Below are 26,524 nucleotides of genomic sequence, written 5' to 3'. Positions count from 1 at the left end.
TTTTACAATGAGGCATCTAGAGATATGGCCATTTAAAGCAGACCCACGCACTTGAAATCTGTAGACATGCAGCCTTGAGGGTGAGTTACAAAAAGATAAGGCAGGTGATGACTTCAAAGGAGAAGAGGACCTAGTGAATATGTGGGTCCAGGTCCACTGAAGGTCCAGGCAGAGGTCTAAACAAACCTACACCTAGTTTAGTGCTGCTGGATTAAAATGTAAAATTATTGTAGTAAGTAATTAAAAGTGTACCCAAAGAATAATAAACTACAAAAATCCTGAGGAGATGGTAGCTTCTGGATCCTAATGTGGCTTCTCTCGGTCTCCTGCAGTCCCCGTTGCTTCCTTTGCCCCCCTCCTAAGCTTGCCAACAATAGCTCGTTTGTAACCAGGGCCGTGCTCTTCTGGCATGCGCACAGTCGTACTGCACCGAAGCTGTTATGGCGGCGCTTGTGCAGTAAGCTGAAACCTGCTATGTGCCACTGTGCATGCGTGGCTGTGCTCGTGCGGCTGCAAGCATGGTCAGGCTCTTGCTAGAAGAGGAACGTGGCCCCAGTCAGGTGGAGGGGCGTGAGTGGCAACAGGGACCAGAGTACTCATTAGCATCCAGAGGCTTCCCTCTCTTTAGGTAGGTATCTGTTCTTCAATTATTTTGACGTCGAGTTCTCTTTAAAGATGTGAAATTGGGTCTTTTTGTCCTTTCTGGCTGTTAATGAGAATCCAGCTCTGTGGGTTGGCGCTACATTGAGAGAAAATGAGCTTACTGTGCTGAAACTGCTCTGTACAGATGTGGCTCTCACACTAAGGATGCAAAGGAATAAAGGGCAAATTATCAGGTACGTTTTCATTTGTTTTATGAAAACCCTGCTGGTCTTTCGAAAAACAGATTTCATTAATGAAAGGCTATTAAGCCTCCTACACAAAGCTTATGCAAGAGTGGTGCCTGGAGTTTTGTTCCAGTCATCTTTCTCTCATTTGTCTGTACAAATACCACATTAGCATTATATAGCAATCCTTGCTTTTTTAATATAATATATGAAAAAATATATTAATACATTGTCTCTATACCAGAAGTACTCCACACACTTTGCTTGGTTTTGGAGCGAGAATAAAAAAAATTAAAATATTTAATGATGTAAAAGGTGACTATTAGTAGAACATCAAATAAAAGGTTACTTGAGGTTCAAGAAAGGAGTGCGCTCCGCACAATGTCTGTGGCAAAAATATTCCAACTTTATTAAATCAGGTTAACACCTATGCAGCTAGGTAACTAGTTACCTGGCTATATAGGTTTTAACCTCTAAGCATCCACGGAACGCCAATGGGCGTGAAAGTGGCGGCAGCCCCAGGACCGCCTAACGCCAATTGGCGTCAAGTCCTGGGGCGGGGTTTTGCAGAAGATTATGATTGCTAGTGCTCTCCACTCCGTCATCAGTCTTTTAGCGGTGATCGCCGCTAGGTGACTGTTAGACGGCAAAACCGCCGTCTATTTACAATGTACAAGGTTGCGATCTAAGGCAGCGCTGTACTGGGGACAGCCGTGTCACTTGGCTGTCCCCTCTGGCAGCACAAAAGCGATCAGATCTCATAGGCTGAAGCCTATGACAGCCGATTGCTGTCATTGGGTAGCAGGGGGAAGGAGGGCGGGTATAGAAAAAAAAATTATATAAATAAAATAGCAAAATGTATTTAAAAATAAACAAATATTTATACAAAAAATAAACCTAACAGGAGCAATCACAGCCCATTCACAGAAAGCTCTGTTGGTGGGCAGAAAAGGGAGACGATCACCTGTGTGCTGAATTGTATGGCCCTGCAGCAAACCCTTAAAGCTGCAGTGGCCTAATTAGTGAAAAATAGCCTGGTCATTTGAGGGGAGGGGGGGGGGGGTATGGGTGTAAGCCTATGGTCCTGAAGTGGTTGGTTAACCTGTTTTAGTACAATTAGACAATTTTTGCTACAGACATCAAGCGGAACGTCCTCTTTTCTTTTTTCTATGGGTTCAAGTCACCTGGTTCCAGCAATGTTTTAGCAGCGGAGGTAGAGCGGAATTCACATTTTTATGTTACTTAAGGGTACTTTAGGCTAAGAAGTAAACAAATTATCTGAGTTAGCAGACAGCCCTGTTGTTGCCTTTTTGGTATCAAATAAAATTTTGCACATAAAATGCTATATTAACTCCCTCCCTCCCGCCTAACTCCGATTGGTGGTGGGAGGGTGTTACAAGAACGCCTAGCGCCAATTGGCACCAGGTCCTGTAGGCGGAGATTAGCGGGGAATGCACGCATATCCCCACTGAGTTAAGGAGCTTCGCTTCATAAACAGCCTGCCAGCCGCTTTTGTACAATACTGCAATCTAGTGCAGCGCTGTACAGGAGACTGCTGTGTCACTTAGCTGTCCCCTGGAGTGGCTTACAACCGGATCCCTCTCATAGGCTGATTCCTATGAAAGGTAATCACAGTGCTGGATCTTGTGGGGGAGAGGGGAGGGAAATTATAAAAAAGAATATTTTATTAAAAGAAATACTTTTTAACTTAAAAAAAAAAAAATACATGGCAGCAGCAATCTGATCCCACCAACAGAAAGCTCTTTTGGTGGGCAGAAAAGAAGGTAAGATTCATCTGGCTGCTAAATTGTATGTATGGGTAATAAACTGTTAAAGCTGCAGAGTGCTGAATTGTAAAAAATAGCCTGGTTACTAGGGGGGTGTAAGTCTGTGGTCTTCAAGTGGTTGTTAATCGTGTCATAAAATGCTAGGGAAAGCTGAAGGTATGTAGTATACCTTCTTTTTCTAAGCTTTTTTTTTTTCTTGTGTGCCGCCTTTTTTTTTTTTTTTATGAAACATGCTCAGATTTAAGACAAGACCTTTGATATTTATTAATTACCAAGTGTCTCTTTTTTATTTTTTTTATTTTTTTAGTCAGGTTTATGCTTAATTTGTGTTTCAGTGAAATTTTTTATGTGCTTAAAGAGACACTGAAGCGGAAAAAAAAAGATATAGTGAATTGGTTGTGTACTATGAATAATTACTAGAAGATTAGCAGCAAAGAAAATATTCTCATATTTTTATTTTCAGATATATAGTGTTTTTTCTAACATTGCATCATTCTATAATATGTGCAGATTACACAACACTCAGCATTCAAAATGATTCTTTCAGAGCAGTCTGTGAACTAATGACTTCTCCTCTGGCAGAGAAAAAGTAAATAGTTCAGGAACAGTTGAGATAATAAAAGTCAGAAAACAGCCCTCTCCATGACTTTAAAAGTCGTAGAGCTTAATGGCTTTTTTGCATAGAGATAACTGGAGTTTCTTAACTCTTCCTGTACTGGAAACAATTAGACTGATGTATTCGATCTTAATGTTTTATTTCTTAGCTGTACTACACATACAAATCATAATATCATAATTTTTTTTTCGCTTCAGTGTTTCTTTAACCACTTAAGGACTGCAGTCATAAAACCCCTTAAGGACCAGAGCCTTTTTTTCCATTCGGACCACTGCAGCTTTCACGGTTTATTGCTCAGTCATACAACCTACCACCTAAATGAATTTTACCTCCTTTTCTTGTCACTAAGGGCTCGTTCCCACTGTTGCGACGCGATTTCGGCCGCATTCCGACGCTTGTAAAAACGCATGCGGATGAGTTTCCGCATGCGTTTTTACCCGCGATTTCGCATGCGATTTCGCATGGCAGGGTGCCATGCGAAATTAACCATGACACTGCCAGGGCTAAATAAAATTGAAAAAGGTGCGAAATCGCGGGTAAAAACGCATGTAACAAACGCATGCGTTTTTACTATTAAATACATTAGCGGCGATTCGCACGGATTCCCGACGCAGGCGAAATCGTTGGCTCTTTTGTGCGTTTTTTTCACGCTGAAAAAAACGCACCTCAACAACGCTACAGTGGAAACAGGCCCATCCACTTGCATTACATGTGCGGATCTGCATGCGTTGGACGCATGCAGATTCGCGATAGTGGGAACGAGCCCTAATACAGCTTTCTTTTGGTGCTATTTGATTGTTGCTGCGAGTTTTACTTTTTATTATATTCATCAAAAAAGACATGAATTTTGTCAAAAAAATGACTTTTTTAACTTTCTGTGCTGACATTTTTCAAATAAAGTAAAATTTCCTATACATTTGAGCGCGAAAGTTATTCTGCTACATGTCTTTGATAAAAAAAAAAACCATTCAGTGTATATTTATTGGATTGGGTAAAAGTTATAGCGTTTACAAACTATGGTGCAAAAAGTGAATTTTCCCATTTTCAAGCATCTCTGACTTTTCTGCGCACCTGTCACTCTTCATGAGGGGCTAAAATTCCAGGATAGTACAAATACCCCCCAAATGACCCCATTTTGGAAAGAAGACATCCCAAAGTATTCAGTGAGAGGCATGGTGAGTTCATTGAAGATTTTATTTTTTGTCACAAGTTAGCGGAAAATGACACTTTGTGACAGAAAAAAAAAAAAAAAAAAGTTTCCATTTCTTCTAACTTGCGACAAAAAAAAATGAAATCTGCCACGGACTCACTATGCTCCTCTCTGAATACCTTGAAGTGTCTACTTTCCAAAATGGGGTCATTTGTGGGGTGTGTTCACTTTCCTGGCATTTTGGGGGGTGCCTAATTGTAAGCACCCCTGTAAAGCCTAAAGATGCTCATTGGACTTTGGGCCCCTTAGCGCAGTTAGGCTGCAAAAAAGTGCCACACATGTGGTATTGCCGTACTCAGGAGAAGTAGTATAATGTGTTTTGGGGTGTATTTTTCACATACCCATGCTGGGTGGGAGAAATATCTCCGTAAATGACAATTTTTTTATTTTTTTTACACACAATTGTCAATTTATAGAGATATTTCTCCCACTCAGCATGGGTATGTGGAAAAATACACCCCAAAACACATTATACTACTTCTCCTGAGTACGGCGATACCACATGTGTGGCACTTTTTTGCACCCTAACTGCGCTAAGGGGCCCAAAGTCCAATGAGTACCTTTAGGATTTCACAGGTCATTTTGAGAAATTTCGTTTCAAGACTGCTCCTCACGGTTTAGGGCCCCTAAAATGCCAGGACAGTATAGGAATCCCACAAATTACCCCATTTTAGAAAGAAGACACCCCAAGGTATTCCATTAGGAGTATGGTGAGTTCATAGATTTTTTTTTTTTTTGTCACAAGTTAGCGGAAATTGATTTTAATTGGTTTTTTTTCACAAAGTGTCATTTTCCGCTAACTTGTGACAAAAATAAAATCTTCTATGAACTCACCATACTCCTAACGGAATACCTTGGGGTGTCTTCTTTCTAAAATGGGGTCATTTGTGGGGTTCCTATACTGCCCTGGCATTTTAGGGGCCCTAAACCGTGAGGAGTAGTCTTGAAACCAAATGTCGCAAAAAGACCTGTGAAATCCTAAAGGTACTCATTGGACTTTGGGCCCCTTAGCGCACTTAGGGTGCAAAAAAGTGCCACACATGTGGTACCGCCGTACTCAGGAGAAGTAGTATAATGTGTTTTGGGGTGTATTTTTACACATACAGATGCTAGGTGGGAGAAATATATCTGTAAATGACAAAATTTGATTTTTTTTACACACAATTGTCCATTTACAGAGAGATTTCTCCCACCCAGCATGGGTATGTATAAAAATACACCCCAAAACACATTATACTACTTCTCCTGAGTATGGCGATACTACATGTGTGACACTTTTTTGCAGCCTAGGTGCGCTAAGGGGCCTAACGTCCTATTCACAGGTCATTTTGAGGCATTTGGATTCTAGACTACTCCTCACGGTTTAGGGCCCCTAAAATGCCAGGGCAGTATAGGAACCCCACAAGTGACCCCATTTTAGAAAGAAGACACCCCAAGGTATTCCGTTAGGGGTATGGTGAGTTCATAGAAGATTTTATTTTTTGTCACAAGTTAGTGAAAAATGACACTTTGTGAAAAAAACAATAAAAATCCAATTTCCGCTAACTTTTGACAAAAAATAAAATCTTCTATGAACTCATCATACACCTAACAGAATACCTTGGGGTGTCTTCTTTCTATAATGGGGTCATTTGTGGGGTTCCAATACTGCCCTGGCATTTTAGGGGCCCTAAACCGTGAGGAGTAGTCTTGAACCCAAATGTCTCAAAATGACCTGTGAAATCCTAAAGGTACTCATTGGACTTTGGGCCCCTTAGCACAGTTAGGCTGCAAAAAAGTGTCACACATGTGGTATCGCCGTACTCAGAAGAAGTAGTATAATGTGTTTTGTGGTGTATTTTTACATATAACAATGCTGGGTGGGAGAAATATCTCTGTAAATGACACATTTTTGATTTTTTTTTACACACAATTGTCCATTTACAGAGATTTCTCCCACCCAGCATGGGTATGTGTAAAAATACACCACAAAACACATTATACTACTTCTCCTGAGTATGGCGATACTACATGTGTGACACTTTTTTGCAGCCTAGGTGCGCTAAGGTGCCCAACGTCCTATTCACAGGTCATTTTGAGGCATTTGTTTTCTAGACTACTCCCCACGGTTTAGGGCCCCTAAAATGCCAGGGCAGTATAGGAACCCCACAAGTGACCCCATTTTAGAAAGAAGACACCCCAAGGTATTCCATTAAGGGTATGGTGAGTTCATAGAAGATTTTATTTTTTGTCACAAGTTAGTGAAAAATGACACTTTGTGAAAAAAACAATAAAAATCCAATTTCCGCTAACTTTTGACAAAAAATAAAATCTTCTATGAACTCATCATACACCTAACAGAATACCTTGGGGTGTCTTCTTTCTAAAATGGGGTCACTTGTGGGGTTCCTATACTGCCCTGGCATTTTACGGGCCCAAAACTGTGAGTAGTCTGGAAACCAAATTTCTCAAAATGACTGTTCAGGGGTATAAGCATCTGCAAATTTTGATGACAGGTGGTCTATGAGGGGGCAAATTTTGTGGAAACGGTCATAAGCAGGGTGGCCTCTTAGATGACAGGATGTATTGGGCCTGATGTGATGGATAGGAGTGCTAGGGGGGTGACAGGAGGTGATTGATGGGTGTCTCAGGGGGCGGTTAGAGGGGAAAATAGATGCAATCAATGCACTGGGGAGGTGATCGGAAGGGGGTCTGAGGGGGATCTGAGGGTTTGGCCGAGTGATCAGGAGCCCACACGGGGCAAATTGGGGCCTGATCTGATGGGTAGGTGTGCTAGGGGGTGACAGGAGGTGATTTATGGGTGTCTCAAGGTGTGATTAGAGGGGGGGAATAGATGCAAGCAATGCACTAGCGAGGTGATCAGGGCTGGGGTCTGAGGGTGTTCTGAGGTGTGGGCGGGTGATTGGGTGCCCGCAAGGGGCAGATTAGGGTCTAATCTGATGGGTAACAGTGACAGGTGGTGATAGGGGGTGATTGATGGGTAATTAGTGGGTGTTTAGAGGAGAGAAGAGATGTAAACACTGCACTTGGGAGGTGATCTGATGTCGGATCTGCGGGCGATCTATTGGTGTGGGTGGGTGATCAGATTGCCCGCAAGGGGCAGGTTAGGGGCTGATTGATGGGTGGCAGTGACGGGGTGATTGATGGGTGGCAATGACAGGGGGTGATTGATGGGTGATTGACAGGTGATCAGTGGGTTATTACAGGGAATAACAGATGTAAATATTGCACTGGCGAATTGATAAGGCGGGGGTCTGAGGGCAATCTGCGCGTGTGGGCGGGTGATTGGGTGCCCGCAAGGGTCTAATCTGATGGGTAACAGTGACAGGTGGTGATAGGGGGTGATTGATGGGTGATTGATGGGTAATTAGTGGGTGTTTAGAGGAGAGAATAGATGTAAACAATGGATTTGGGAGGTGATCTGATGTCGGATCTGCGGGCGATCTATTGGTGTGGGTGGGTGATCAGATTGCCCGCAAGGGGCAGGTTAGGGGCTGATTGATGGGTGGCAGTGACAGGGGGTGATTGACGGGTGATTGACGGGTGATTGACGGGTGATTGACGGGTGATTGACGGGTGATTGACGGGTGATTGACAGGTGATCAGGGGGGATAGATGCATACAGTACACAGGGTGGGGGAGGGTCTGGGGGGGGGGTCTGGGGAGAATCTGAGGGGTGGGGGGGTGATCAGGAGGGAGCAGGGGGCAGTTTAGGGACTAAAAAAAAAATAGCGTTGACAGATAGTGACAGGGAGTGATTGATGGGTGATTAGGGGGGTGATTGTGTGCAAACGGTGGTCTGGGGGGGTGGGCAGGGGGGGTCTGAGGGGTACTGTGGGCGATCAGGGGGCAGGGGGGGCAGATCAGTGTGTTTGGGTGCAGACTAGGGTGGCTGCAGCCTGCCCTGGTGGTCCCTCGGACACTGGGACCACCAGGGCAGGAGGCAGCCTGTATAATACACTTTGTAAACATTACAAAGCGTATTATACGCTTCCTATCCGGCGATCGTCGGGTTAACAACCCGCCGGCGCTTCCGATTGGCCGGCGGGTTGACGTCGCGGGTGGGCGGAGCCTATTGCCGGCGGATGCGCGCGCATCCCAGCGCGCGATCCCCGGCCAGAGAGTGCCCCAGGACCTGACGCCAATCTGCGTTACGTGGTCCTGGGGCTGCCACTTTGCCGCCGCCAATATGAAGTAGGCGGTCGGCAAGTGGTTAAAGAGAATCTGTACTCTAATATTCTTACAATAAAAAGCATACCATTCTATTCATTATTTTCTCCTGTGCCCCTCTGTGCTGTTTCTGCCACTCTCTGCTGCAATCCTGGCTTGTAATTAACAGTTTTAGGCAGTGTTTACAAACAAACTAACCAGCTTCTAATAGGCTCAGCTAAGCATAGTGTGTGAGTCATTCACAGTGTGCAGGGGGCCTGCAGAGGGTGTGTATCGCTTCTACCAATCACAAGCAGCCCTGCACATTCCACACAATCAATCCTTAGCCCGACAAACAGGACAGAGGAAAGATACATTGATTTATTACAGAGACAGTGCAGTTAGGAAAGACTGCAGTAAGCCAGAGCAGATTAGAACAGGCATAGGAACTTATAGGATAGAAGAACTAAGGCTGAAAAATTTGTTACAGAGTCTCTTTAAGGCATAGCTTTGTACTGCATCAAACCATACAAAGCTTTATAGCTGCTCCACTGTGATTGAAATTGGGCAAGAATTCTGTCTAATATCTAACATTGTAGCATGAAGGAATTGCTATGTATTAATATCTTGAAGAGATCTTTTAGCTGATCTAATGTATGCATCACTTTAGAATTCACTCTGTTCTGTTTTGCACTTGTGGGGCATCAGGAGGTTCAGCAGGCCACACTGATGTGTTGCTGAAAGATCTGCAGTGCTGCATCATCTTGAGCTACTGCATTGTTCCCCCTTCTCACCTGGCCCACAGGAAGCGGCTTTGTTGTGTGCTATGTCATTAGGCCCGGTTCACACTTGCGGTTTTGCAAAACCGCACCGGATGTCCGGACCGCACCGGAGCCGGATCGGACCTGAACCGTACGGTTCCTGTCCGGATCCGGTCCGGTTGCATACGGTTTCCGTGCGGTATGAACACGGTTGCGGTCCGGATCCGGATTCTTAAAAGAGATAACAACCTGTATAAAAACAAAAAAAAATGTTGGGGTCTGGGAGGTCAGCAGAAGGGGGACCTGTGGAATCAGGCCCTCCGCTGTTTAGCACTCACCTCCACCTCCAACATGCTGCCAACATCTCCAGCTCGTGCTGCTCCACTCCAAAATGGTTGCCCATGTGTCCCCGATACAATATCGCCGCAACAATCCTCATAGGAAGTGGGGTAGAACATCCGGATTTTTTGCCAGTGTGTTGTGCGCTCTCCGGTTCTCATTGGTTTCCATTGGCCGGATGGTGCAGTCCGGCTCCGCCCCGGATACGGCTGCCGGAGGAGCCGGACCAAAAAATAGCGCATGTTGGAACGGACACCGGAGTCCGGATCCGGTCCGGCTCTGGTCCGGACGAAACGGACACATGTGAACCCTGGCATAGACTTACATTGCTATGCCGTGCGTCCGTTTCGTCCGGCCAGCATGCGGTGCGGCTCCGGCACGGCTATTCCGGATAGCCACCGCTAATGTGAACCGGGCCTTAGTCGTCCTATCCTCTCCATGGCAACAGAACCTGTAACATTAAAGAAAAAAAAAGTTACATTCTTGTGTCAGTAGGGGGAAGCCTCTGAATTCTCCAGAGGCTTCTTCCTCCGCAACCCCTCTAGTGCTGGCCTAGACCCTTTGATCATGCCACAGCGCTCTGCTCTGTGTACAAGCATGACAGCACCAGTGGGTTTGCACTTGCGCAGTAACACTGAGCCCCTTGTGAATTGAGAAAAAAGTCATGCACAAGCAGTTCCGTGCTACTGCACAGGTGCTTTGCTCTCCAAGTACGAGCGCGGCCGCAAGCAATCTTCTACTTTAAGACTGTTGCAGTGCAGGAGTGTCGTAGAGAGATGGAGGAAGCCTCTGGACCATTCAGAGGCTTCCCCCTGCTAAGGTAAAAAATTAGCTTAGCTTCAGCTATTTATGTGGCCTTTTTGCCAGGGCTTCGGAGTCGTGGAGTCGGAGTCGTGCAGTCGGGCAATTTTGGGTGCCTGGAGTCGGAGTCGGGAAAAAATGCACCGACTCCTAATGAATTTGTAACTGTAATTAAAATAGAAAATATGATAAAATGTTCTATTTCTCAGATAATAGTCATGAAAAATAATGTGTATATATACAGTATATATACAGTAATAGCTGTGCTTCGTCCACAAAAATGAAATAAACCAATCAAAATTAGTTACTTGTGCTGCTTCAATAAAGCAGTCCCCGTATTTTAAGGTCAGATATACATATCTGATTGTGACTGTTTATATGATGTGTACACAGGAATCTCTTATATATACTAAATAACATCTATGCTGTAAGAATAAAGCCTGATGTGTAGCTGTGTCACTAATAGAGATGGTCAACGAGATGGAAATAATTCTGCATTGATGCTGATTTATGCAAATGTATGCACTCCCTTTGCTGATGAAATCAAATAATTTGATATGTTGTTAAAATTTGGTTTGGTGACTACAAATTAAAGGGTAACTGAGACGGATGAAAAGTAAAGTTTTATACATACCTGGGGCTTCCTCCAGCCCCCTTCAGGCTAATCAGTCCCTCGCTGTCCTCCACCACCCGGATCTTCTGCTATGAGTCCTGGTAATTTAGCCAGTCAGCGCTGTCCGGCCACATGCCGCTCCCACAGCCAGGAACATTCTGCACCTGCGCAATAGTGCTGCACAGGTGTAGTATGCTCCTGGCGGCGGAGTGTGTGCATGCGCACTACGCCTGACTGGCTCAAGTACCTGCACTCAAAGCAGAGGATCCAGGTGGCGGATGAGGACAACGAGGGACTGATTATCCTGAAGGCGGCTGGAGGAAGCCCCAGGTATGTATAAAACTTTAATTTCATCTGTCTCAGGTTTACTTTGTTACACAGTAGTACTATACTCTACATATGCACTCCCCACAGAGCTGCAGGGAATCCACTGAGAATGCTGTGCACATTGAACACAGAGGTGTTGTCTGTTTACAATCTCCTCATTCCCCTGCAGAGTACCTGCACATCATTCTTACATGTACCCACACTTACATTGCCTAGGGCCTGATAGATGTTCTTTGTTCCAGTCTGTACCTTTTACAAGTACTCTTACCAAGGACTAGTTTTAGTCTAAAGGGAATAAATATAGTAGTCTACATATCCTTCTCACTTCAGTTGTCTTGTAAAATTCCTAAGCGTTGGCAGTTAAGAGACGAATTTCATGTTACATACTTTTAATCAACAAAATTGTAATATGCAAATTAGAGGAGTCGGAGTCGTGGAGTCGGAGTCGGTGGAATCCTAAACTGAGGAGTCGGAGTTGGTGGATTTTTGGACCGACTCCACAGCCCTGCTTTTTGCCACCAGTTGATTGCAGTACAAAATATGGTTGAATTGGTTTTGTCAGGCAAAGCAAACACAAAGTAGTGAACCATGTTATTTGGGAGAAAAAAAAAGTGTTGAATAAAAATGTGGGGTCTTGAGTGTTGTGGTTGATGACCCTGCCTATGGCCTTGTCGACTACAAAATGTCCCATCTTATGAGGAATATTTTCAGCCGGTAACTCAGGGTGACTGATTTCACTATGAGTTTCAAAGTATATGCCCCTTTGTTAGGTCAGGATAAAATGAGTGAATATCCCAAAACAGTGACATTTTGGAGTGGGGGAGTCTAATATGTGTACTCTTATTTTGTCATGATAGAACATTTTTATTTTTGGTTTGCTAATTCCATTTTGTCCTAAAATGCTGGGAATAGAAATGGCTAATGAAATGAAATGGCTAATTTCTCACTAACTTGATGCAAATGGTGTTGCATTTGTTTGGCACTTAGAATAGGGCTAATCCAAATTTGCATCAACAGCAAAGGCATTCGGTCAGGTTAAAAGCGGTATACAGATTGCAACCAAAAAGTCACGGAAATTAGCATCTAGTTGATCATCTGTAGCTGGTGACGCCCAGGAATTGCTGTGTTGGTTCCATTTTCCCTGCACACTTACCGTGTGTGCATAGTCTTTTTATTTATTTATTTATTTATTTTTCCTTCTGCTGGTTTAAAGGACCACTGTAGCAAAATGAGCAAAAACAAACAAACAAAAAACCTATACTACTATACTGATGGATTTGTTAGAGTATTGGTTGAATTGAAAGTTAAAGAATAAATCATTTTAACTCTTCAAATTGAAAGCAAGTCTGGCAAATTCTCTTACCAACAGGCTTGTTGTTTAGTTCACTATGGCCATGTGGTAAGCAATTATACACTCCTTTAAAGGAAAAAGAGGTCCCCCTGTTGAACATCCAATTTGTCATTGGATTATTCCACCAAAAGCTTCAGCTCCCACGGGATATAGTGTAGCTGGCGCCTCGTATATGAATCGCCGCTAGGCTTATGCCGAAGTAGTAGCTGAAGGAGCCCAGCCTGCATCAGACCGGCACAGCTGCAAACAGACTCCACATCACTGAAGCCCATGAAGTATACTGTGCAGGTGCCAATCTGAGGCATGCGCTGTATGCTTCTTCAGCTTCAGTAATGTGGAGCCTGGCCGTGGCTGTGCCGGCCTGAAACAGGCTGTGGTCCTTTAGCTACTATGCTTCCGTAGCTGCAGCGTACATTGCAGCTATATCTCCCGTGGTAGCTGAAGCTGTTGTTGGAATGATCCAATGATGATATGGATGCTCAATAGGGGATCTCTTCTTTCCTGAAATGGAATGGATAATTGCTCCCCCTCCCCCCCCCCCATGGCCAGAGTGAGCTAAACCACAAGCCCGTCGGGAAGAGGATTTGCTGTTGGATTTGCTTATCAATTTAAACAGTTTAAATGGTTTATTTTATTTTTTGACTTTCAATTGAAGCAGTACTCAAATCAAATCCATCACTACTGTACTGTAGGTTTATTTTTTTAATTGTATTTTTTGCATGTTTCACTAAAGAGGTCCTTTAATATCTTTTTGTTTTGGTGTCCTTTTTTATTGTCTCTAGGGCTGTGAGCAGACCAGCAAAATCTTTCTGCAATTGCTAGACTTGTAAAATGCATTAGATATTTGGGGTTTGAAGTATGTGATGTTTCACATTTTCATCAGAGCAACATGAAAATTGTTCCTTTTTATTTTTATCACCTGACACTGCAAATATTCCATTTAATGATACAGCGCACCTCTGCTTCTAACCTTGGATAGGTCACATCGGAGACATTGAAAAATCAAAATCGTCTTTAGGTTAGAAAATATATGCTGACAAGTCTGTATTCAGTTCAGTGACCTGACCAATCTTGTAAACAACAACCTTTATAATGGAAGAGGCAGCTTTTACATTGGAAATAATGCACAGGTAGAAACTTAAATGATACATCACTTGGCTCACACGGAACGTGACAGACTGAGAGCTTCTTGAAATGTAAAAGCCTCATATTCCATTAGAACAGATTGGTCTGGACACTGAACTAAATACAGCCTGAAATTGCTCTTACCTTGCACAGGAATTTAAAATTTTGTCAATTTGTGTTTGTGTGACCTCTGCAAATTCAAGGTAAATGTGGATTTTATTTGAAGGTGGTGTGTGCAGCGGCAGTTGAAAATAGCTATTTTCTCTTTGCCAGGCTGATCTGAAATGGAGCATTGTTGCATATAGCATAGCTTTTAGATGGATTCTTTAATTTAAATTAGAAATGCCCAGTTTTTTCTTCCAAAGTCTTGTATCGTTTTTCTGCTTTAAAGAGGAACTCCAGTGAAAATAATTTAATATAAAAAGGTGCTTAATTTTTACAATAATTATGTATACATGATTTAGTCAGAGTTTGCTCATTGTAAAATCTTTCCTCTCCCAGATTCACATTCTGACATGTATTACATGGTGACATTGTTACTGTGGGCAGATTATGTAGCTGTTCTGGCTTTAACAGACAGCTATAAACAGCCATTTCCTGTGTGTGTCATTGTTACATTGTGGCAGTTTGCCCAGAGTACCGTACGGTACCAGAGCCTCTTGTGGGAGGGGTTTCAGCACAAAATCAGTCATACAGCGCCCCCTGATGGTCTGTTTGTGAAAATCATTATATTTTTCATGTAAAAGTGGGTATCAGCTACTGATTGGGATAAAGTTCAATTCTTGGTCGGAGTTTCTCTTTAAAGTGACACAGAAGCCAGAAGTGTAGTGCTTTTCCCACTTTCATCCCTTAGTTTTTTCTGCTCTCAGAAACCGATTTGATTCATTTGAGCACTTTGTGGGGAGGGGAGCAAACAATCCTTCCTATAGCCCATTATAAGCTCTAGGAACAAGCTGTTAAAATAAACATATAGAGTTGCCTCAAAAGGTTAATACGTTTACTTTCCTTTCGTCTTGGCAAACTTATCAGTGTGTTCCCCACTCTTCAGGCTTTCTAGAAACTGTTTTTTATCTCTGACTGCAGGAGACAAAATACCCATTTCTAGTTGTAAGTTTCTGTATGCAAGTTAAAGAGAACCCGAGGTGGGATTTAATTATGTTACTGGGGCACAGAGGCTGGTTGTGCACACTAAGACCAGCCTCCGTTGCCCCATGGTGTGCCTCCATGTCCCCCCTGCGTGCCGCTATACCCCCGCAGTGCTGGCGACACGCAGTGTGTCGCCAGCACAATGTTAACCTATGCGCTGTCTGTCAGCGCCGCTCCCCCGCCTCCTCCGCATCGGTGCTACCCGCCCGTGTCCCTTCCCTCCCGCTGATAGGAGGGAAGTGACGCGGGCGGGTAGCGCCGATGCGGAGGAGCTGACTGACAGCGCATAGGTAAACATTGTGCTGGCGACACGCTGCGTGTCGCCAGCACTGCGGGGGGTATAGCGGGGCGCAGGGGGGGACATGGAGGCACACCATGGGGCAACGGAGGCTGGTCTTAGTGTGCACAACCAGCCTCTGTGCCCCAGTAACATAATTAAATCCCACCTCGGGTTCTCTTTAAGCCAGGCGTATACTCTTTTCATGCACGAATGTTAAACATTTTTATAGCAAATGTAGTTGGTGATTTGGCTAAAGTCTTCACATTTATTTCTTTTTTCTTTCTCTTTTCTTTCTCTTTTTGAGAGCAGATGATCAGGGATAACATGGAGTGTTGTGCTTTTTCATTTAGCTGGTCAAGGGACAAGTTTACTGTTCTACACATGGTATACATATATAGCAGCCATTTTGCTACAGCATGGCTGTTTTATGTTTATTTAATAATAAATAGGCATGGTCAATGAGATGCAAATAATTCCTAGATAATTAAGGATTATGAAAGTGTTCTATACAAATAGATGCATCTTGAAAATGGATCAGTCCAATCCCACCAATGTAGAATTGGATTGGTCCATTTTCAAGTTGTATACATTTGCCTAACCCTGCATCAACTCAGAAATATTTGCATCTTATTGACAGCCCTAATTTTAAATTGCTCTGTTTTGTTCTCCCATAGAAATAGAATTGTGGTAAACCTCGCCTTAACACTATACTTACAATTTATCCTGTGTACATTTATTTTCTGTTTTCTAACAAATCTGAACATTTGATTTACTATGACGATGTACCTGTCCCTGCAGTGATTCCTTACAACTAGTGAACATGTTGGAGCATACCTGGAAGGATGCCAGATTTATCCTACAGATCATGTGTGAGCTGAATGTTCTCCCCTTGGCGCTTCAGATCACCAATATTGCAGGAAATGTTCTGGTAAGGATTTTAGGATTTGACAGTAAGCATTGTCCATTCACCAGTAACAGTATCCAGTCTGGCATACTCTCACATGTCATTTCCTCTACAGTTTTGCTTTGTTCCAATTATTGATAGTCCATGCGATGTAAGGTATATCTGCTTTGTATGCATGCAATTTCATGCATGTACAGCTTGAAAGTGGACTAATCCGTTTAAGCAGGAAGTCAATCTTGGACAATTTCAAGCTGCATTCAATATACATTAAAGTCAGAATTATTTGCATCTGATTGACCATCTCTTCTTGCAGTGCATGAAGGTTTGCAGTCTTTTCTTTTATTATTATTATTATTGTAAAGCTTGGTCTTGACTAAAGATTCCCCCTATGTCTGCTGCATCTGCGTGTCAGGTTTTTTTTGCTTGTTTTTTTTGTGGCTGGGCATTAGTGGCTCCCATCCTACTCCTGGCTAGCTACATGTAAAAACTAGGAATTGAGAAACAAGCAGTAGTGTTTTTTGGCTGTCAATGTTTTGTATAGATGTCTTGCTTTCAAGTGAAGGAACAATAAACCTTGTGAGCCACTTTTGCCTGCACAGTAAGCTCCCGATGACGCGCACAGGAGCGAGCACGGCCACACAGCCGCAGTTTTATTCGTCTAGTTAGACGAAAAATTAGCCCGGTGCCGGCAGTGGGAAACAGAGCATCTCAGGAGGACGGTGCGGGACGTTACAGCTGCAGGGGGCTGATAGAAGCCCCAGGTAAGGGCCCATTCACACAAAGGGTTTTGCCTGCGATTTCGGCAAAACGTTCAAGCGCTACCGCTTTTTTAAAGCGCTAGTGCAATAATACCCTATGGGCCCGTTCAAATTTGGGCAATTTGCGTTAATCACCGGCGATTAACGCAAATCGCCTAACGCAAACGTGTAGCCTGCACCATTTTAAGGCGATTTTATGGCAATCGCGTTTTGTGCTATAGAAGCGCTAAACGGGAATGCGAAAAAATCGCCACGTGTGAATGGTGATTTTTTTCCGCGTTAATCGCCCAAAAATGCCTGAGCAAAACTCAGCTAGCAAAAGCGCTAGCATTTTGAGTTTTGCAAGTGTGAATTTGGGACTAAGTGTCAGTTTTAGCTTTTTAAAATACACTGGAGAACCCCTTTAAAGGACCGCTATCGCAAAATGTTAAAATTTTAAATATATGTGAACATATACAAATAAGAAGTACATTTTTCCCAGAGTAAAATGAGACCTAAATTACTTTTCCCCTATGTTGCTGTCACTTACAGTAGGTAATAGAAATCGGATAGAACCGACAGGTTTTAGACCAGCTCATCTCCTCACAGGTTTTAGATCAGCTCATCTCCTCATGGGGGGATTCTCAGGGTTTTCTTTATTTTCAAAAGCGCTTGAATGGCAGTTGCTCCGTCCAACTTCCAAAAAAAGTGTGCAGCGAACAGGGAGGCTGGCCACCATCTTTGTATAAATCTTTTTCAGGGCGTGTTTTTATCAAGAATAAAGGCCATGCTGAGAATGGTCTAGCCCAAAACCTTTGGTAATGTCAGATTTCTACTACTTACTGTAAGTGACAGCATCATAGGAGAAAGGTAGTTTATAGGTCATTTTACTCTGCAAGAAATGTACTTCTTATTTGTATGTGTTTACATTTAATTAAAATTTTACACTTTTGGCGATAGTGGTCCTTTAAGAGTACAGACGTGTGTGAAAGCAAATTCTTGTTGATACTGACCTTTTTTCTTTTCTTTTTTTTTTTAACTAAACTTCGTCTGTTACAAGTATATTACTACAATAAGAATAAAATACTCACTATATTTTGTCTGTTGAGAAATTTGAATTATATAATTGCATGCTTTAATTTAATTATATGTGCGTGTCATATTTTCCCACCAGCTATCCACCATCCTCTTCCATATTGTACCTCTACATAAGACTATCAATTCTGTCTCGTCTTTCACTCTTTTATAAGAGTTTTTTTTCCCTTCATCTTATTTTATTTATTTATTTTTTAAATGTAAGTTTCCCCTTTCCATCCAGTGAGTGCATCAAATTCAGCTTGAAATTTCTAATGACTAGAAATGATCTAGTTTCATAGCATGTCGCTCTTACTGAATCAAGCGACTGTAACAAACTGACTCCGTTGACAGAGATGATGTGTCTTGTCAGCGTATTCATCTTTCCAAAATCGTGTTGCGCTGGTTTAAAAGGAAAATGTCATTTTGTGTGCCATTCCATTCCAAAACGTGTTCCCTGTAACGAGTAAATGTCTTTCTCTTTTTTGATGGTGGAATGCGCAGCTTTGGCTTTTTCCTTGTGAATCTGCTGGTATGGGTTATGAAAAGAAAAACAATTGTGGTGTTCTCTAAATGTTTGTTGTGGTTGTGCTCTCATTGCTGGTCACTGCCAGGCAGTTTGTATGTGTGGTTCTATGATTTTTGGTTTGGAAAGTTAAAAGCTTTGAGCTACTCACATATTGGTCAAATTTTACTATTGTGCATCCATCTTTAGTGTGTTGTTTTTTTTTCAAGCCTTTTTGCCCACTTATTTCTTACCATGCTGTACGAAGAGCTTCCATAGGCATTTATAGGCTTGTATGCTGACCTAAAGGTCCATGTCCACGATGCAATTTTTCAGCCGATTGTTTGTTTTTTTTGTTTGTTTTTTTAAGACCAAATGATCCTTTCCGGATATTGTGTAATATTTCAGGCAAAAGTTTGTTAAACGATGGTTACTGACGTGTGACCACCCGCACCAGTCATTTGTATTGTATGGCCATCATGATGGACCACTGGCCAAGCAATCGTTAAAATAGCCACTGACACTCACACAAGGTACGCCTTTGCTGGAGATGCATTGGCGAACGATCTTTTGTCACCACTGATTGCCTGTTGCATCTTCATGTGGGTACTTTTCTTAAAAGCCTCTCCATTGGACCCTAGTGACCTATCAAGAGGCTCAGGTATCGTGTTGTGGAGGTGTGAGTGTCTCTGACTTTATGCTTGCATAGACTGCTTTTGTTACCTTACATTTGTTTTTTAATTTATTGGTTATGAAATTTTTATGGTTTAGACCTCTAAGTTTTTCTGAAGAAATTGCTCCGAAGATTCAGGGTGTATATTTCTTTTCTTTTGAACAGTCAAGGACATTGATGGGCGGACGCTCAGAGCGAAATGAATACCTTCTGCTTCATGCTTTCTATGAAAATGACTTCTTAGTGCCTGACAAGCAGGTTTTCAAGAAGAATCAGCAGACTGTGGTAAGCTTTCTTTTAGTGCATTTTTTGTGTTCCCATTAGGCTCATACTTTCAGCTTAAATTAAGTTGCTACACTGCTATAAGGTAACGTATAAATATTAATTTGTGCATATATCCAAACACTCTTATTTTGTTTCCCCTAAGAATCTGGGCAGCCCCACTGATCAAAGAATAGAGGCGATAGATCATATCTGTGGAACTGCAGCTGGTTCTCCTTTTTATTCTTTCAGGCTGCAAAAGTCAAATATACATGGCTGATTGCTGATAACATGAACAGTAGTTATTGTTATGAATTGCTTTTATTCATTTTGTTGACACTTTCTGCTGTACTTTACATAGTACATAAATGTGTCACTAAATGTTTTTCAGAGCTTACCATCTAATGTCCTCCGGGCACTCCGGTTTCCTCCCACATCCCAAAAACACACTGATAAGTTAATTGGCTTCCTCCTAAAAATTGGCCCTAGACTACAATACATACATAGACATACGACTATGGTAGGAATTAGATTGTGAGCTCCTCCGCAGCATAGCGCTGCGGAAGATGTCAGCGCTATATAAATAATAATAATATGCCCAACATAGGTTAACTGGCTTCGCACAAATGGGCCATGTACTGACAGGCTTTTTGGGGGGGGGGGGGGGGGTAGATGTGAGATAAAACCTTTGTGCTTAGAGAAAATTACACAAATCGGTTGAAAACATACAACTTCCATGCAGATAGTGTCTTTGCTGAGTTTTGAACAGGGGACTCTAATATTTTCCAAAATACCGTATTTTTTCAGACTATAAGAGGCTCTGGGCTATAAGACACACCTAGGTTTAGAGGACCAAAACCAGGGAAATAAACGTAACTAAACCCGGTGTGTCCATGGTCCTGGGGGATCTTATAGATGTGCTCCCCCCAATTATTGTCATCTTTCTCCTGTCCCCTTTGTGTCATCCTCCTCCTGTCCCCCTTTGTGTCATCCTCCTCCTGTCCCCCTTTGTGTCATCCTCCTCCTGTCCCCCTTTGTGTCATCCTCCTCCTGTCCTTCTTTGTGTCCTCCTCCTGTCCCCCTTGGTGTTGTCCTACTTCTGTCCCCATTAGACTGACAGGCACATTCCACTTGTAGATGGCAGCGAGGCTGAACAGGCACATTCCACTTGTAGATGGCAGCGAGCTGAACAGGCACATTCCACTTGTAGATGGCAGCGAGCTGAACAGGTGCATTCCACTTGTAGATGGCAGCGAGCTGAACAGGCACATTCCACTTGTAGATGGCAGCAAGCTGAACAGGCACATTCCACTTGTAGATGGCAGCGAGCTGAACAGGCACATTCCACTTGTAGATGGCAGCGAGCTGAACAGGTGCATTCCACTTGTAGATGGCAGCAAGCTGAACAGGCACATTCCACTTGTAAATGGCAGGGGCTGAGCAGGCACATTCCACTTGTAAATGGCAGGGGGCCAACAGGCGCATTCCATTTGTAGATGGCAGCGGGCTGAACAGGCACATTCCACTTGTAGATGGCAGCGAGCTGAACAGGCACATTCCACTTGTAAATGGCAGGGGGCCAACAGGCGCATCCCACTTGTAGATGGCAGCAAGCTGAACAGGCGCATCCCACTTGTAGATGCAGCGGGCTGAACAGGCACATTCCACTTGTAAATGGCAGGGGGCCAACAGGCGCATCCCACTTGTAGATGGCAGCGAGCTGAACAGGCACATTCCACTTGTAAATGGCAGGGGGCCAACAGGCGCATCCCACTTGTAGATGGCAGCGAGCTGAACAGGCACATTCCACTTGTAAATGGCAGGGGGGCCTGAACAGGTGCATTCCACTTGTAGATGGCAGCAAGCTGAACAGGCACATTCACTTGTAAATGGCAGGGGGCTGAGCAGGCACATTCCACTTGTAGATGGCAGGGGGCCAACAGGCGCATCCCACTTGTAAATGGCAGGGGGCTGAGCAGGCGCATTCCACTTGTAAATGGCAGGGGGCTGAGCAGGCGCATTCCACTTGTAAATGGCAGGGGGCTGAGCAGGCGCATTCCACTTGTAAATGGCAGGGGGCCTGAGCAGGCGCATTCCACTTGTAAATGGCAGGGGGCTGAGCAGGCGCATTCCATTTGTAGATGGCAGCGGGCTGAACAGGCGCATTCCACTTGTAGATGGCAGCGGACTGAACAAGCACAGTCCACTTGTAGATGGCAGCGGGGCTGAACAGGAGCAATTCATTTGTAGGTGCCAGTGGGCAGAACAAGCACAGTCCGTTTATACTGTAGGTGGCATTGGGCCGAACAGGCATAGTCTGGTTGTGTATATTTCCCACCTATACCAGGAATTGGAAACTGCAGGACTGATGCTTGGGGAAGTTCAATGAGATGCAAATCATTCTAAGTTCATACAGGATTATGAAAATTTCTACAGATTGAAACAGACCAATCAAATGCCACTTTACCAGGAGGTCATTGGTCTGTTTTTAAGATGCATTAATTTGCACACAAAATATATCCTGCATGAACTCTGATTTGCATCTCATTGACCATCTCCACAGTTACAGTGCAGAGGTTGCTTAGAGTGCAGGCTTCTCACTAATTTCAATTCTGAGATCCTGTTACAGGCTCCAGCTGAGTGGGGCCTACAATGCTTCAAGTCTACCACAGCTAATGTTTGGGCAGAAACTGATCTAAATTTGTATTTGTGGAATGACTATTTAAGCCAGTGGTGGATCTGTTATCTAATTCAGAACTGTAATTCTGCTAGTAAGTTGTGCCGTACATTCAGCTTAGTTGTAGTCTGAGATTATCGTTCAAATGACTAGTGATTTTCTGCACATTGCAGGTGATGATGATGACGATATGGATACGGATCAACACAAAATAAGAGAGGTCGAAAGAAGGCTGCATATGTGGGTGGCTTAGTGCTGGACCCTAAAGTTGGTGAGAAGTCTTAACTGTGTTTTCCCATTAACAGAAATTGCAAATGTTTTCATACATTTAGCTTTGCAATAAACTAGCTTTAACATGGCTTTGTTTCTAAATCCATTGAAGTAAAACAAATCTGTAAAAACATTATATAGGTTCCATCTACTGATTACTTCATGTTGGCTTCCATGCAATTTTCTTTGCTCTGATATTGCCTTTTCTCAAAGCTAATGGGATTCTCTCTATAAAAAAAACGAGCGAAGGCCCTGGGTCCTAGTTAGCCTTCCCTCTCCTCTCCCAGTGCCCCCATTGCAGCGGCAGCTTCTCTGTTCAAATCCCCCGCCGCGGGGGACTTTGGGAGCAGAGTCCTCCCGAAGACAGGCGGCTCCATACTGCGCGTGCAGGCATGAGAGAGGGTGCTCACGTGTGCACAGTATGGAGCCGCCCATCCTCCGGAGCACTTGGGCTCCCCGAAGACTTCCGAAGCTTCCCTTCGGGGGTGGAGAGAGCAGTATTTGACTAATTAAGTCAAATGCTGCTATGGGGAAGCCAGCACTGGAATGGGCACCAGTTCTCTGGGCTCCATAGGCTTTTTTCTTTAAACCGCATGGGCGTGACTGTGGCGGTAGCCCCAGGACCACCTAACGCCGATCGGAATAAAGTCCTGGGGCTGGCCTTTGCAGGAGATCGTGTGTGCATCTCCGCTTGGTAGGCAGAGCTCCGCTCCGCCTTCAGTCTCCCAGCGGTGATCACCGCTCAGTGACTGTTAGATCGTGAAACTGCCGTCTAATTAGCATGTACAGTGCTGTGATATACAGCAGCGCTGTACTGGGGACAGCCGTGTGAAAGGGCTGTACCCCTGGGAGACACAGAAGCGATCCGCTGTGATATGCAGATGGGGGAGGGAGGGGAATTAAAATAATTTAAAAAAGGAAAATTTAATTAAAAAAAATATTTATACAAAATGAACAATGAAACCTGGGGGCGATCTGACCCCACCAACAGAAACCTCTGTTGGTGGGGTGAAAAGGGAGGGGGGATCACCTATGTGCTGTGTTGTGTGGCCCTGCAGCTTGGCCTTAAAGCTGCAGTGGCCTATTGTACAAAAAATGGACATGTCTTTAGGGGAGGTAAAGCCTGTGGTCCTGAAGAGGTTAAAGGACACCTGAAGTGAGGGCGATATTGAGGCTGACATATTTATTTATTTAACATAATAATTTATGTATTTAATATTTATTTAATTGTTTTAACAATACCAGTTCACTGGCCATGCCATTACATTAGCAAGGGCTTTTCAAATCACAAAGCGCTCCTAGTGGGTTCCAGGCCTTACACCTGATCTGCATGCTAGTTCAGTGTCAATAGTTAATAGAATTAGAGGCAAAGGGTCAGCAGGACAGCCAGCCAGCCAATTTGCATTTTTTAATAAGAAATAAATATGGCAGCTTCCCCCTCTCACTTCAGACGTCCTTTAAGACAAGACAAATAACATTTATATTGCGCTTTTCTCCTTGCGGACTCAAAGCGCCAGAGCATAGCAGCAGCCACTAGGGTGCACTCTATTGGCAGTAGCAGTGTAAGGGAGACTTGCCAAAGGTCTCCTACTGAATTAGTGCTGGCTTACTGAACAGGCAGAGCCGAGATTCGAACCCTTGTCTCCTGTGTCAGAGACAGAGCCCTTAACCATTACACCTTCAGCCAACTGTCTGTAATAAATTGTACCCTCCCCTTCCTGACTTACAGAACTGCTTCCATTGGCCAGCTGTCACTTTGTCATGTGATACTGGTGACAGGATTAGTAGACACTGCTCTTCAATTACCCTGAAAAAAATTTTCATGGCCAGAAATACTGTGATGGTAAAAATACGGTCAGGGTCTTACATGTGGGAAGCATTTCTGTCTGTTGCCCAAAGCAATCATTCATAGTTCTTGTTCTATTTGCATATCTTTTGCGTAACAATTGACAATAGAAAGCAACCAAAATGTTTCAGAGGTACCAACAGTCATGCTTAGATACAAAGAGCAAGAAGGCAGCTATGAGCCACAAATTTTGTGTTTCCACGTGTGTAATTAAAAACTTGATTCAGGAAATCTACACGGTTCAAATACAAAAACTGATGGCACAAATTTTTTTTTATGGCACAGGTTTGCTTTAAAGGACGTCTGAAGTCAGAGGAATAAGGAGACTGCTATATCTATTTCCCTTTAACCACTTTACCCAAGAGCGTTTTTTACCCTAACTGACGAGCGATTTTCCCCTTTCAGTGCCCATCCCTTTCATTTGGCAATAGCTTAATCACTACTAATCACAATGAAATGATCTAAATCTATTTTTTTTATTATTATTTGGGCTTTTTGGGGTTGATATTTATTTTCAGTAATTACTTTGATTTCTTTGGTGTTTTTTTTTCACTATCGCGGGAGCGCGCATGTGCACGCGCACAGGGGCAGAAGCACTGTCTGACTTGTCCTGGAGCCATTAAGGGCGTTGCAGGACGTTTTTATAAGTCAGCCTGTCAATAAGTGGTTAAGCCCCCCCTCGGCAGTGCGTCGGCCATGTTTCCGTATACAGCCAAAGCTCTTCGGAGACCTCTGCCTGCATGGCTATAGCCTGCCCCCAGCTTGGCAGCCACCAACCAGGAAGAGGTTGCTGAGCAGGGGGTGTGGCCAGAGCCTAGGCAGCGATTTTGAGAAAAATCACCAAGGTTCTGAGCAATCACCTATGTTTTTAGCTGTATGAGACTTACCACCACTTTGACTATTTTTATATGTAATTTAAATATATAAACTCCTATTTTGTAAAATAACTGACAACTGGCACCATCCAACTACTCAGGACAGCGAAATACATACAGGAATACTTGTCTTCGCTGAACGTTCTAATTAATATGATACCAAAAGGTAGACACTGCTGCATGGGTTTCACCATTGGTAGTGAACTGAGATTTGAATTTGTGGTGATGTAAGCTGCTATACTTAAGCACATGCAGCAAATTGACCACATTTGGTATAGACACTGGTAAGCAGGGCATGAAGAGAGTATAGCGCTAATCATGTAATAAGACAAGACGCAAGACAAATATTTATATTGTACTTTTCTCCTGGCGGACTCAAAGCCACCAGAGCTGCAGCCACTAGGGCATGCTCAGTGGGCAGTAGCAGTGTTTGTGAGTCTAGCCCAAGGATTCCTTACTTAATAGGTGCTGGCTTACTGAATCGAAAGAGCTAAGGTTCAAACCCAGGTATCCTGTGTCAGAGGCAGAACCCTTAACCAGTACACTATACAGCCATAATAAGAATAAAGGCCTATTCACATCTAATTGGATTTCTAATGTCCCTGCACTCAGTAATTCATGTAATGTCCATTTATTCTTTATAGGTTTCTATGACAAATTCATCTTGCTTCTGGATTTCAACAGCTTGTATCCCTCAATCATACAAGAGTACAACATTTGTTTTACTACTGTGCACCGTACTGCTGCCAATGCAAAAAATTCAAAAGAGGTTAGTAGGATATTCAATGGCAAGCCAGTGTGTCACCAACATCATTGTAATATGATCAGTATAACTGAATTTATAAAACCATGTTGGGAAGTAACTGCTACATTTATTATGAAAATATTTTTCTTTATTGTAAAGTGCACCGGCACGAACATTTGCATTAGCACAGGCTTATCTCTCCTCTGACTGATAAAATAGTCCCCTATGCTATGGATCCCTGTTACATAGGAGGCTGGAATGCTGGAGTGAGTTTTATTTTGCCCTGCCTCCTCTCTGCTCATGACTACACACTAGCCTCTGGTGTAAAGACTGGAGAAACACATCACAGAGAAGCATGCCTGCATTTCCACTACACAGAAGGGGTAGGGGGTACACTGCCTTTTTTTATTTACAAAGGTAAATAGTGCAATATTTTAAAGAGGAACTTCAGCGAAAAGGGTAAAAAATAAATGAATACATTGCAAAGTGAGAAGTTAAAAAATAGAAGAGAGATCAAGAAATGATTGATATTCGCCATGTAGTCTGTTCATGTTGTGTGATCCACAATGAGTCTGCACGTAATCATCTTTACTACTGGCAGACAAGAAAAAAAACTAGACCGCGC

The 26,524-nt window shown here is 43.3% G+C and overlaps 1 protein-coding gene across 1 annotated transcript in view; it reads left to right on the top strand.

Moving 5' to 3' along the window:
• Positions 1–26,524, top strand: part of POLA1 (DNA polymerase alpha 1, catalytic subunit) — a 463,756-nt gene that overhangs the window by 92,995 nt on the left and 344,237 nt on the right. Inside the window, 5 exon segments of the mRNA XM_068269965.1 lie at positions 16,131–16,260; positions 19,391–19,514; positions 22,337–22,366; positions 22,369–22,434; positions 25,799–25,923. Coding sequence (XP_068126066.1) covers positions 16,131–16,260; positions 19,391–19,514; positions 22,337–22,366; positions 22,369–22,434; positions 25,799–25,923 — 475 coding nt within the window.

This window comes from Hyperolius riggenbachi, chromosome 2 (assembly GCF_040937935.1).
Source record: "Hyperolius riggenbachi isolate aHypRig1 chromosome 2, aHypRig1.pri, whole genome shotgun sequence".
In the NCBI taxonomy this organism is placed as follows: Eukaryota; Metazoa; Chordata; class Amphibia; order Anura; family Hyperoliidae; genus Hyperolius; species Hyperolius riggenbachi.
This window is presented reverse-complemented; position numbering and strand designations above follow the sequence as displayed.